Raw genomic sequence first — 12,684 nt, 5'->3', positions numbered from 1 at the left:
CAAACTCCTGGGCTCAAGTGATCTTCCTGCCTCAGCCTCCTGAGGATCTGGGACTACAGGCATGCGTCACCACACCCAGCTAATTTTTTCTAGTTTTAGTAGAGATGGGGTCTTACTCTTGCTCAGGCTGTTCTCGAACTCCTGAGCTTAAGCAATCCTCCGTCCTTGGCCTCCCAAAGTGCTAGGATTACAGGCATGAGCCACCACACCTGGCCTTGTAATTGATTTTTAATGGGTGGCGTGGATAGATGAGAAAATCCAAAGTTGACCTCCTCCAAGCATAATAAAATTATAATTAATGTTTATGAACCCTTATTCAAGTGAAGTATGCAAACATAGCAAACTCTTTAATTCCAACTTTTCCTTCATCTTTTATGGGCACTTGAAAAACAGTCTGCTTAAGAAGCCCAGTAGCTTAGCATAGCAACAACCCATATTAGAAACCTTTAATTCATTAATTTTCTGCTTTTGTGAGGTGGAGTGGGAGAGCTGGGAAGCATGGGTATAGTATGAAAAAATGTATATTCAGTGTTATAATTGCCTTGATTTTTATTTTAAAGTTATAATATCTAATTTATTTTAAAATTTCAAATAACTATTATAGGAGATCATGAAATATTTATGTTTCCAGAAGCGAGCATGGATTTAAAAGATTCCTGTAAAATACTGCTCTTATCCTATTTTGAGGTTCTCTGATTTATTTAATTATGTGCTAGAAGTCTGTAAAGAATGCTTTTTTACTTGATTTTATGTGTTTATACTTATCCTATTTTATAGTTTTCCTAATTACTTGAAGGAAGCAACATTGAAAAGGTTGAGTTTTAATGGGTTATTTCTCTTCTGCCCCCATTACAACTTAATGCTTTGTGGAAGTAGTGAATTTGTGAATTCAAATACTGTCTAGTATTTAGAAATCACTAGAATTGAGGGGTAGCACATTTTTAATGTTGAAAATTAACATTTTTGAGGTAAAATTTACATAAAATAAGATGCACTAATTTTAAATATATAGCTCATTGAGTTTTGACAAATGAATATATGTACTCACGTAACCATTACCTTAATTAAGGAATAGATCATTTCCATTACCCCATAAAGTTTTTCATTTCTCTTTGCAGTTGTTCCCACCTCTCTTCCTCACTTCACCCCTATGCAGTTACTATTCTGCTTTTTGTCACTATAGTTTAATTTTTCCTGTTCTCTGTTGGAATCATATGGTATATACTATCATTTGTATCTGGCTTCTTTTGCTTAGCATGATGTTTTTATGATTCATCCATATTTGTTATATGTATGAAATAGTCTTTTTTTCCCTTCCTGTGTAGTATTTCGTTGTAAGGATATATCACAATTTGTTTATCTATTCATCTGTTGATGGACATTTGAATTGTTTCTACTTTTTGGCTTTTATGAACAAAACTGTTATTAACATTTGTGTAACAGTCTTTATGTGGACATGAATTTTTATTTTTGTAAGGAGTAAAATTCGTGGGTCATATGTAAATGTATGCTTACCCTTATAAGAAATTTCCAAACTGTTTTCCAAACTGTTTACACACACCCAACAGCAATGTTATGAGAGTTCTTATTGCCCCACCTCTTTGCTAACACTTGGTATGATCAGTTTTTATTTTTAGCCATTCCAATTGGTATATAATGGTATCTCATTGTGGTTTTAATTTACAGTTTTCTGATGACTGCAGATGTTAAGTACCTTTGCATGTACTTATTGGCCATTGGTATATCTTTCTGTGTGATGTTTTTATTTAAATCTTTTGCTCCCTTTAAAATTTGTCTTCTGTTATTATAGAGTTGTTTAAAAAATATATAATCTGGATAAAAGCCCTTTATCAGAGATTTGTATTGTGAATATTTTCTCTCAGTTTGTGGCTTGCCTTTTCATTTTCTTACGTATCTTTAGAAGTGCAGATGTTTTAAATTTGTGTCCATTTTACCAGTTTTTTCTTTTGTGGTTAGTGTATTTTATACCCTAAGAGATCTGTGCCTACCCTAAGGTCTTGAAGATTTTCTCCTATGTTTTCTTATGAAAAGTTTTAGTTTTTATGTTTAGGCTCATAATCTATTTTAAGTTAATTTTTGTGTAGGGTATGAGTTCAAGGTTCAGGGTTCATGTGTTCTATACGGGGATCCAGTTATTCTAGTCTTTCATCTACAGTAGGCTAACATTTTCATGATGTGTTGTTATCAGCAAGAATATATATATACTCACAGCATATATGTATCAATATATATTTTTTCATTAATATACAATCTTTAACATATCATTTGGTTTGTACATCAGACTTATTTAAAAGATTGTGGCCGTTTGTATAAAAATCTTTATTTAGAAAAAAATTTCCTAAGCGTTATTATTATATGTTTTGTGTAGTATTTTGGTGAAATGCTTAGATTCTGCAAAGCTGAAAGTATGTGATAAGTCTCTGGCTGACACAGAGTTTCAGGATATTCAGATCTGTTCTATAATAAAACAGTCCTGGGTATTAATCAGGATTCTACTTTCGGTCATTTCATTCCTTTGGTTGGGGTCTTCTCTCTCTCACCTTGCCTGGGCAGTTTTCATTTGCTATTTAACTAGAAGGATAACAAATTCTCTTGTAGGAATCAGGTAAGTGTATGAAAAAGATAAAAGAATTGATGGAGCTCACAGGTTCTTCCTTTATCTTTTTTTTACTTATTCTCCTTTCTGTTTATTTTCTTCTATGAGCCAGGGTTTTTCTTGCGCCTGAACTCTTCCCTTTTTCTTTCCCTCTCAGGGGAATAGTTACAGATACTCTGCAAACACCTCCTTTCTTTTTGCAGTCTGTTTTCCTGAGAATAGGACTGGATTTCTCTAGGATTTTCCTTGGGATGCTCCTACCCTAATGTCCCAAACATTTGATTTTCTTGGGTTAAACACCAGTTAGGGCACCAAGAACACAGGGCGCGGGGGAAGATTTTATATTACAAATAAATAGTATAGATGTTAATGGGCTTTCCTTCTGTTTCATTTCTAATACTTCGTTTTTTCCAGTTTGCCATACCTGTTTTTAATCTTGGAGCAATTCCACTCTCCCTGTTCAGTGATAAACCAGTATATGTAACTCTGATGTTCTTGTGTTTGTTTTGTTTATGGGGGTTAGTGCTCTTATTTCACATATGGGATTCATGTGCTACCTTGTGTTTCTCCTCAAAGACTACATGCTGTTCATTACTAGGATATAACTTTTTCTGTTTTCTCTTCCTTCTCTCTTTACCCTATGGTTCTTGTGCAGGTCTTGTTCAGCGTTGTGTAATCATCCAGAAAGATGACAATGGATTTGGGCTGACGGTCAGTGGAGACAATCCAGTCTTCGTACAGTCTGTCAAAGAAGGCAAGGCACTTTTAAAAACAGTTTTGTCACTCAGCAGCAAATACAGTAAGAGTAGAAAAGCTTAAATATGTCTTTTGCCCAGAATAATTGCAGATTATATGAACTGTTGTGCTAGATTTGTTTGTAGTGTCGTAGTTGTAAGAATGAATTGATCCCCATTGATTTTCTTCATAGTTTATAGAAGAAAAGTTTTTTTTATAGTTTTCAAAATCATATGACTCCTCATAACCCTTTATGTGTCATCACTTACAGAAGTTTCTGGAATTTCATTTTTTCATGGTATCAGCGATATTTTGGTAGAGACAGATTACAGAGATAGGTATAGGCTCAAAAATACCAATTCTTTCCCCAAAACGACACTAATACTGTCTATTGCTGTAAAAAGTAGTGAATACTTCCTTTAGTTGGGTGCTGTAATCTGAGGTAGGTTTTTTTAATCCCCATTTTATAGGTGTTATTGAGGCTTACAGTAAAAAAAAAGCAAAACATAAAATTCGGTCCAAGGTCACATAGTTATTGAGTGGCAAAGGCAGAATTTGAACCTAAATCTGTCTGACTTTATAGCCCATGTTTTTAACCACTTTATTACACTGCCTCTCTTTTAAGAAGATTATCAGTAAATTCCAGTGAATCACATTTTAAGTAATTAATTTCTCATACAGATGGAGCAGCCATGCGGGCTGGAGTACAGACAGGTGATCGAATCATCAAGGTAAGCAAAGGACTGTTAATGGAATTTATGGTGGGATTTTTGGATTTTTATAAAAAGCATATTACATATGATCTGTTGACTGTAAAAATTTCATTTGTTTTAAAATTAATATTACCCTTTACTGAAGGGCATAATAAAAGGCTAGAAAAAAATGGAGGAGTCATATATGTTCTTGAGTAGGAGAATAAGTCACTGTTATTAAAGATCATTTCTCTCCAAATTAATCTGTTAGCAAAAATTCTCATCAAAGTACAGGTTGAGCATCCCTAATCCGAAATTTGAAATGCTCCAAAATCTGAAGCTTTTTAGTACTGACAGGATGCTGCAAATGGAAAATTCCACACGTGACCTCTTCATGTGATGGGTCATAGTCAAAACTTTGTTTCACTGGACGCAGTAGCACATGTGTATAGTCCCAGCTATTCAAAAGGCTCAGGTGGGAGAATTGCTTGAGGCTGTAGTTTGAGAAGTTTGAGGCTGTAGTGTGCTATGATCACAACCGAATAGCCACTGCTACTCAAGCCTGGGTAACATAATGAGACCTTGATTCTTAAAAAACAAAAAACTTTGTTTCATGCACAAAATTGTGAAAAATATTGTATAAAATTACCTTCAGCCTATGTGTATAAAGTGTATATGAAGCATAATGAATTTCATGTTTAAACTTTGGTCTCATCCCCAAGATACACAAGTATTCCAAGATTCATATAAGTGATACTCAACCTGTTCATGAATGGAATTGGAGTGGTGAATGTCAATCTTATTATTCTTCCAGATGAACTTTAAATGGTATAAGAATAGCTAAAGAAGAAAGTGGGTTATGTATATGGGTATATATAAGAGGAGATGGTATGAATTAATTTAAAGTATATAAAGTCTATATCTAGTCTGGATATAGACTTCCAAGTGGAACACAATACTTCAATCAATTTGTGGAGTATATTGGAAGTATCTAGTTAAAAGGAATGGATATTCAACTATGATCACGTAGTACACAGCCTAGACGAAAATGTGTGCACATGCAGGAGGTTGTATTCACAAAACAGTGGTAGGAGTGGCACTGATATTATATGACAGCCATAAAAGTCAAAGGTAAATCTATTTTAAAAGACAAATATGTGGTTTTTGTCCACCATGGTGTATTATATGGCAGTAAAAATGTACAGTCTACATCTTCAAAGAGCAAGGTATATCAGTCCTCAGACATGACAGTGAACAAATGAAAGAAGAATATAAAAGATGTCATTCAGGGCTAACCTACTACATAGAGTCAAAAAAGGGAAATATTTTTTTTAGACAGGCATGCCTAAGATAAACCCAATAAATAAGGGAAGGAATTAATCCCATGTAGTCCAGAATGGTGGTTTTTCTTTGGGCTGATGAAGCGTCTTAAAACTGGATAGAGGTGGAGGCTGCACAACATTGTGAATGGACTAAATGCCACTGAATTCTGTACTTTATTGGTCAATTTTCTGTTATATGAATTTTACCTCAATAAAAAGAAATGTGAGGGGGAAAAAATAGAGAATCCAGAAACAGGCCTTGAATTCTGATCAGTGTAGAAAGAATAGAGTTAGTAACTATTCCTGAAACAATCGACTAATTTGATCACTTAAAATCAAATTATTATGTAGGAAAAGATACCATGAATATATTTTGCAAATAATAATTTGGAAGAAATATTTGAAACTTATCACAGAACATAATAAATATCCTTAATTGTAAAGAGTACTTTTAAGTTACTAAGAAAAGAAAATATTTTAATAGAAAAATGGGCAAAGAATTTTATCAGGCAGTTCCCCAAAGTAATTGAAATAAATGGCATATTAGTGAGGATATGTCCAAGCTCACTGATAACAAAGAAGTGGAAATTAATGTGGTAAGTGAAAATATATTTGGTTTTCAGAAAATTTAAAGATAGGTAATACACATTTGGCGTAGTTTGGGTATGGCAGAATGGCTACTCTCATAAGTTTGTTGTGAGTATAAATTAGGTAAAATCTATTTGGCTGTAAATTTGTGAATATGTATCAAAAGCCTTGAAGAAAGCGTATAACCTTTGACCAGCAATTTTGCTTTTAGGAACTTATCTAAGGAAATAAATGTATAAATATAAAATGATATGTGCACAAGGAAATTGGTCTTGGCTTTATCACATTGAAAACTTGTGACCAATCTAAATGTGCATAAACTAGGGGCTAAAGAAATAAATTACATTTCATCTGCGGCTTTAAAAAAGAATGGATTAGGTTTTATGTGTACCTATATTGAAAGATATCCACAATACAATGTTTGTTTATTTTTGCAGGAAAAAAGGTAGTTGCAATGTATATTTTTATGTGTCTGTTTATCTGGTGTGTATATATTAGAAAAGTGTCTCCAACATTCAACGTCATAGTTACAGTGATTATCTCAGGGGCTATGATGAGTATACTTTTACTTCTGTTTTATACACTGATGTATTTGAACTCTAAATTAATATTAATTGTATCGAGAAAAAAATAATGTTGAATTCACATTTGATCTTTTTACCTTAATTTGTTTGACTAGGTGGAGAATTTGGATAACATTTCCTGCATATAGTTTGTCTGAAAATTAATTTTCTTTGTAAAGATTAGGCCATGTTTGAAAAAGTAAAAATAAATTGGGAATTACTGTGGAAATATTTTTTTTCATCTCTTTTGATTCATTATCATTTTGACAAATGAGTGAATTTGTAATTAAAAGCAAAGGGTTCTTTTCTATTTGCAAGGGTCTTTCACTGTGAAGGATTTGTAAATCTGTTTGATGGTATGTTTTGTTGTTTGTCTTCGTGAATAAGTTGTAATGTCTTTTAAGTCAAGCCTTTGTTTTGTGTTTAAGTTCATTTTGTTGCTGAAAATACCTTACAGAATAGTGGTAAAAGTGAATATTAAACCAAATATATTTATGTGTGTGTGTGTGTATATATATATATATTTATGTAGCCCTGTTTATTATGTTATATTATGATTGGTTATTTTATGTAGGATAATTCCAGAAGTCAGTTTACCCATTGTCTAAATAGAATGTATTTGACATACGCTATTTTCATTTTCTTACAGGTGAACGGGACTCTGGTGACTCATTCAAACCATTTAGAGGTGGTGAAGCTAATCAAATGTAGGTGAATGTTATTCTCAGTTTTAATTGTTTCCTGAAACCCTTAAAGCAAGGTTCAGCCAACATTTTCTGTAATAGACCAATTAGGAAATGTTTTAGGCTTTGTGGGCCATGTGGTCTACTACTGGACTCTGTCATTGTAACATAAAAGCAGCTTAAGACAATATGTAAATGAATGGAAATGGCTGTGTTTCAGGAAAACTTTATTTACCAAAACAGTCGATAGGCCTGATTTAGCCGCTTGGCTAGAGTTTGCTGACCCCAGCAATGAAGGAAAGTCTGAGGTGAAAACTCTTAATTTGCTAATAGGTATCTTTTGTTATTGTCTTTGTCAATTTTCTTTATGTGGTTGATTATAATACCTTGTCATTCTTGGTAATATTTCATATTTATACATGAAAGAAATGCATGAGTCACCTGAGAGGGAGCAGGTAAAGAAATCAGACACAATAGCTAAATGAACTGCAATAGAACTTTAAAAATCATCCTGCACAATCACTTTCTCTCAGAGAAGTAAAGGATTATATAATCTAGGGTAGCATTCTTCTCTTGGAAATTTTTAAGGTTAAGAATTTATGATCTTCAGGTTTGCGTGAGTGGCCCACTTGGGTTTAGATCCCTGTGGAGAAACTGAGACTTGGAATGATGGTAGTCCACAACTAACCTCCTGTCACCACAGGGTCAAATGTGGGTGTCTGCTCCTCCCAGATGGCAAGGAGGCATGGGCAGGCCAAACCCTAGCTGCTCACAGGGCCTCAGTTTTCTTATCTGCACAGGGAGAAGGGAGGGTTCAGTGGCTCTGTGAGGTTTGCTTGCAAGTGGTGATGGGGTAGGTCTTCTGAATCTCTGAGTTGGGTAAAGTCCAAACACCATACCTTCCCCTCCCCAGGCCTCAGTTTCACTTTGTTGTTATACTTCAACTGCACCTGCTTTCCAAAAGAGATTTTGTACTTTCTAATTGCTTCATTCATTTAATGGAAAATAGCATGGCAATTATAGCAGAAGTAAAGAAAAGAGGAAGTCACATGAGTTTGTCATATATGGCTTTTATAATTTTGAGTATGATCTCTCTATGCCTATCTTGTTAAGAGTTTTTTAACATAAGAGGGTGCTGAATTTTGTTGAATGGTTTTTCTGCATCTATCGAGATGGTCATATGATCTTTGTTTTTGCTTCTGTTTATGGAGTGAATCACATTTATGGATTTACGTATGTTGAACCAGCCTTGCATCTCCAGGATGAAGCCTGCTTGGTCACGGTAGATTATTTTGATGAGCTGCTAAATTTGGTTTGCTAGAATTTTATTGAGAATTTTTGCATCTGTATTCATAAGGGATATTGGTCTATAGTTTTCTTTTTTGTTGTGTCCTTTCCTGGCTGTGGTATCAAGAATGAATTGGGGAGGATTCCTTCCTTCTTGATGTTATGAAATGATTTCTGCATTATGGGTAACAATTCTTTGTAGGTCTGATAAAATTCGGCTGTGAAACCATCTGGTCTGGGTTTTTTTTCTGTTGGAAGATTTTTTATTGCTGTTGCTTGTAATTGGACTGTTTAGGAGTTGTATTTCTGCCTGACTGAGCCTTGGGAGGTTATGTGTTTCCAGGAATTTGTCCATTTCCTCAATGTTTTCAAGTTTATGTGCATAGAGATTTTCATACTCTTCACAGATAATATTTTGTATTTCTGTGCTATCAGTTGTAATATCTCCTTTTTCATTTCTGATTGAGCTTATTTGGGTCCTTCTTTTCTATTTCTGGTTAATCTAGAGAGAGGTCTACCAATTTTGCTTATCTTTTCAAAGAACCAACTCTTTGTTTCATTAATGTTCTGTATTATTTTTTTGTTTTCGATTTCATTTAGTTCCGCCTCTAACCTTAGTTATTTTCTTGTCTTCTGCTGGGTTTGGGATTGGTTTGCTCTTCCTTTTCTAGTTCCTTGAGATGATTCATTAGATTGTTGGTTTGTGATCTTCCTGTCTTTTTGATGTAGGCATTTACAGCTATGAATTTTCCTCTTAGGACTACTTTTGCTGAATCCCACAGATGTGGGTTTGATAACTTGTGTTCCCTTTGTTATTTAGTTCGAGGAATCTTTAGATTTCCACCTTAATTTTCTCTTTGACCCAATAATCATTCAGCAGGTTGTTTAATTTCCATGACTTTGTGTAGAATTGTATATTTCTGTTAGAATTGATTTCTAATTTTATTCCACTATGAACTGAGAAGAAATATGATATGATTTCTAATTTTTTGAATTTGTCGAGACATGTTTTGTGGCCTAAGATGTGATCAGTCTTAGAGAATGTCCCATGTGCTTATGAGAAGAATGTATATTCAGTTGTTTTGAAGTAGAATGTTCTGTATAAATGTCTGTTAGGCCCATTTGCTCTAGAGTCCCATTTAAGTCCAGTGTTTATTTATTTTCTGCTTGGAGGATCTGTCCATTTCTGTCATTGGGGTGTTGAAATCCCCAGCAATATGATGTTGCTATTTATCACTTTGTTTATATTTAGTATGGTTTGCTTTATGAATCTGGGTGCACCTGTGTTGGGTGCATAAGTATTTAGAATCATTATGTCTTCTTGATGAATTGTTCCCTTTACCATTATATCATGACCATATTTGTCTTTCTTTACTATTGTTCTTTTGAAGTCTGTGTTATCTGATATAAGAATGGCTACACCTGCTTTCTTTTGATTTCCATTTGCTTGGAATATTTTTTTCCATCCCTTCATCTTGAGTCTGAATGAGTCCTTGTGATTTAGATGTGTTTCCTTGAGACAGCAGATACTTGCCTTGTATTTTTTAATCCATTCAGCCAGCCTATGTCTCTTGAGTGGGGAATTCAAGCTGTTCAAGTTTCTTAAAACCTGATAAATGGGATGCATTTCTGTTCATCCTGTTGGGCAGAACCTTATTGCTTTGTTTTATAACTTGAGCCATTATTTTATGTGGGCCCTGAATTTTAGCTTTTGGGTGATTTTATACTGGTAGGTTTCTACTATGCTGATTGATATATAATGTAGATCTGAGTACTTCCTGCAGGGCAGGTCTAGTCTGACAAATTCCCTCAGTGTTTGTTTGTCTGAAAAAGTCTTTATGTCTCCCTCATAAGAAACTTAGTTTTGCAGGATACAAAGCCATATATGACAAAGCCCACAGTCAACATCATACTGAATGGGGAAAAGTTGAAAGCATTCCCACTCAGAACTGGAACAAGACAAGGATGCCTACTGTCACCACTTCTATTCAATGTAGTACTGGAAGTCCTAGCCAGAGCAATCAGGCAAGAGAAGGAAATTAAGAGTATCTAAATGGGGAAAGAGGAGGACAAACTATTGCTCTTTGCTGATAATAAGATCTTATATCTAGAAAACCCCAAAGATTCTACCGAGAGACTTCTGAGATTGGTTAATAAATTCAGCAGTCTTAGGCTACAAAATCAATGTACACAAATCTGTAGCATTTGTATACAACCAGCAACAGTAAAGCTGAGAATCAAATCAAAGAGTCAATATCTTTCACAATAGCAACAAAGAAAAGAAAATACCTAGGAATATATTTAACCAAGGAGATGAAAGATCTCTACAAAGAGAACTACGAATCACTGAGGAAGGAAATAGCAGATGATATAAACAAATGGAAAAACATGTCATGCTCATCGATCGGCAGAATCAACATTGTTAAAACATCCATACTGCCCAAAGTGGTTTACAGATTCAATGTTATCCCCATCAAAATACCAACGTCATTTTTTTGCAAATCTAGAAAAAACAATTCTGTGCTTCGTTTGGAACCAGAAAAGAGCCTGAATAGCCAAAGCAGCCTTAAGCAAAAGGAAAATATCTGGAGGCATCACTTTACCAGACTTTAAGCTATACTATAAGGCTATAGTAACCAAAATGGCATGGTACTGGCACAGAAATAGAGACGTAGACCAATGGATCAGAGTAGAGAACTCAGATATAAAACCACTCACATACTGCCATCTGATGTTTGACAAAGTAAACAGCAATATACACTAGGGAAAAGAATCCCTATCCAGTAAATGCTGCTGGGAAAATTGGATAGCTACATGTAGAACATTGAAACAGGATCCATATCTCTCACCATTCTCAAAAATTAATTCAAGATGGATAACAGACTTAAATCTAAGACATGAAACCCTAAGAATTCTAGAAGAAAATGTTGGAAAAACTCTTCTAGATATTGGCCTAGGCAAAGAATTTATGAAGAAGACCTTAGGAGCAATTACAGCAACAACAAAAATAAATAAATGGGACTTGATTAAATTAAAAAGCTTCCACACAGCCAAGGAAACAATCAACAGAGCAAATAGACAACCTACAGAATGGGAGAAAATATTCATATGCTATATATCCGATAAAGGGCTAATAACTAAAATCCACAAAGAACTCAAGCAAATTAGCAAGAAAAAAAATCAAACAACCTCATTAAAAAGTAGGCAAAAGACATGAATAGAATCTTTTTGACAGAAGATAGAGTAATGGCCAAGAAATGTGACAAAATGCCGAACATTACTAATCATCAAAGAAATGCAAATAAAAACCACAGTGAGATAGCACTTAACCCCAGTTGAGAATGCCTTTTATCAAAAAGTCCCAAAACAATAGGTGCTAGTATGGATGTGGAGAGAAAGGAACACTTATACACTGTTGATGGGAGTGTAAACTAGTGTAACCTCCATGGAAAATAATATGGAGATTCCTCAAAGAACTAAAAGTGGACCTACCATTTGATCCTTCAATCCCACTACTGGGTATTTACTCAAAGGAAAAAAAGTCATTTTATCAAAAAGACATCTGTACTAGAATGTTTATTGCAGCACAATTCACAGTCGCAAAGCTATGGAATCAACCCAAGTGCCCATCAATTCATGAGTGGATTAATAAAATGTGATATATGATACTTTGGAGTATACATATACCATTCTGTAGGTTGTCTATTTGCTCTATTGATTCCTTGGCTGTGCGGAAGCTTTTTAATTTTAATGTACCACATATACATATGTGGTATAGTATACTATGGAGTACTACTCAGCCATAAAAAATGAATTAATACCTTCTGCAACAATTCAGATGGAACAGGAGATCATCCTCCTAAGCAAAGTATCGCAAGAATGGAAAAACAAACACCACATGTACTCACTGTTAAATTGGGACTAACCAATCAGCACTCATGTGCAGGGATGCAAGTAAAACTGAATGTCAATCATGCCGGTGGCAGAGGGAAGAAGGGGATGGATGAAATCATACCTAATGGGTACAGTGTACACTATGTGGGCAATCGGCATACTTACAACTTTGACTCAAGCAGTACAAAAGCAATCCATGTAACCAAAACATTTGTACCCCCGTAATATTGTGAAATTAAAAAAAAAAAAATAGAAATGACTCACCTCCCCCCAAAAAGTCACATGAGAGTTCCACCATGTAAA

The 12,684-nt window shown here is 34.5% G+C and overlaps 1 protein-coding gene across 8 annotated transcripts in view; it reads left to right on the top strand.

Annotated features, from left to right (window-relative positions):
• The window catches only part of ARHGEF12 (Rho guanine nucleotide exchange factor 12), a 148,120-nt gene that overhangs the window by 75,912 nt on the left and 59,524 nt on the right, over nt 1–12,684 (top strand). For all 8 annotated transcript variants that reach the window (XM_069470782.1, XM_069470783.1, XM_069470781.1 and 5 more), the window contains 3 exons: nt 3,273–3,371; nt 4,034–4,083; nt 7,167–7,224. In XM_069470782.1, the coding sequence (XP_069326883.1) occupies nt 3,273–3,371; nt 4,034–4,083; nt 7,167–7,224 (207 nt within the window). The remainder of the gene's footprint in view (nt 1–3,272; nt 3,372–4,033; nt 4,084–7,166; nt 7,225–12,684) is intronic.

The sequence above is a fragment of the Eulemur rufifrons genome, chromosome 6 (genome assembly GCF_041146395.1).
Source record: "Eulemur rufifrons isolate Redbay chromosome 6, OSU_ERuf_1, whole genome shotgun sequence".
Classification (NCBI taxonomy): Eukaryota; Metazoa; Chordata; class Mammalia; order Primates; family Lemuridae; genus Eulemur; species Eulemur rufifrons.
This window is presented reverse-complemented; position numbering and strand designations above follow the sequence as displayed.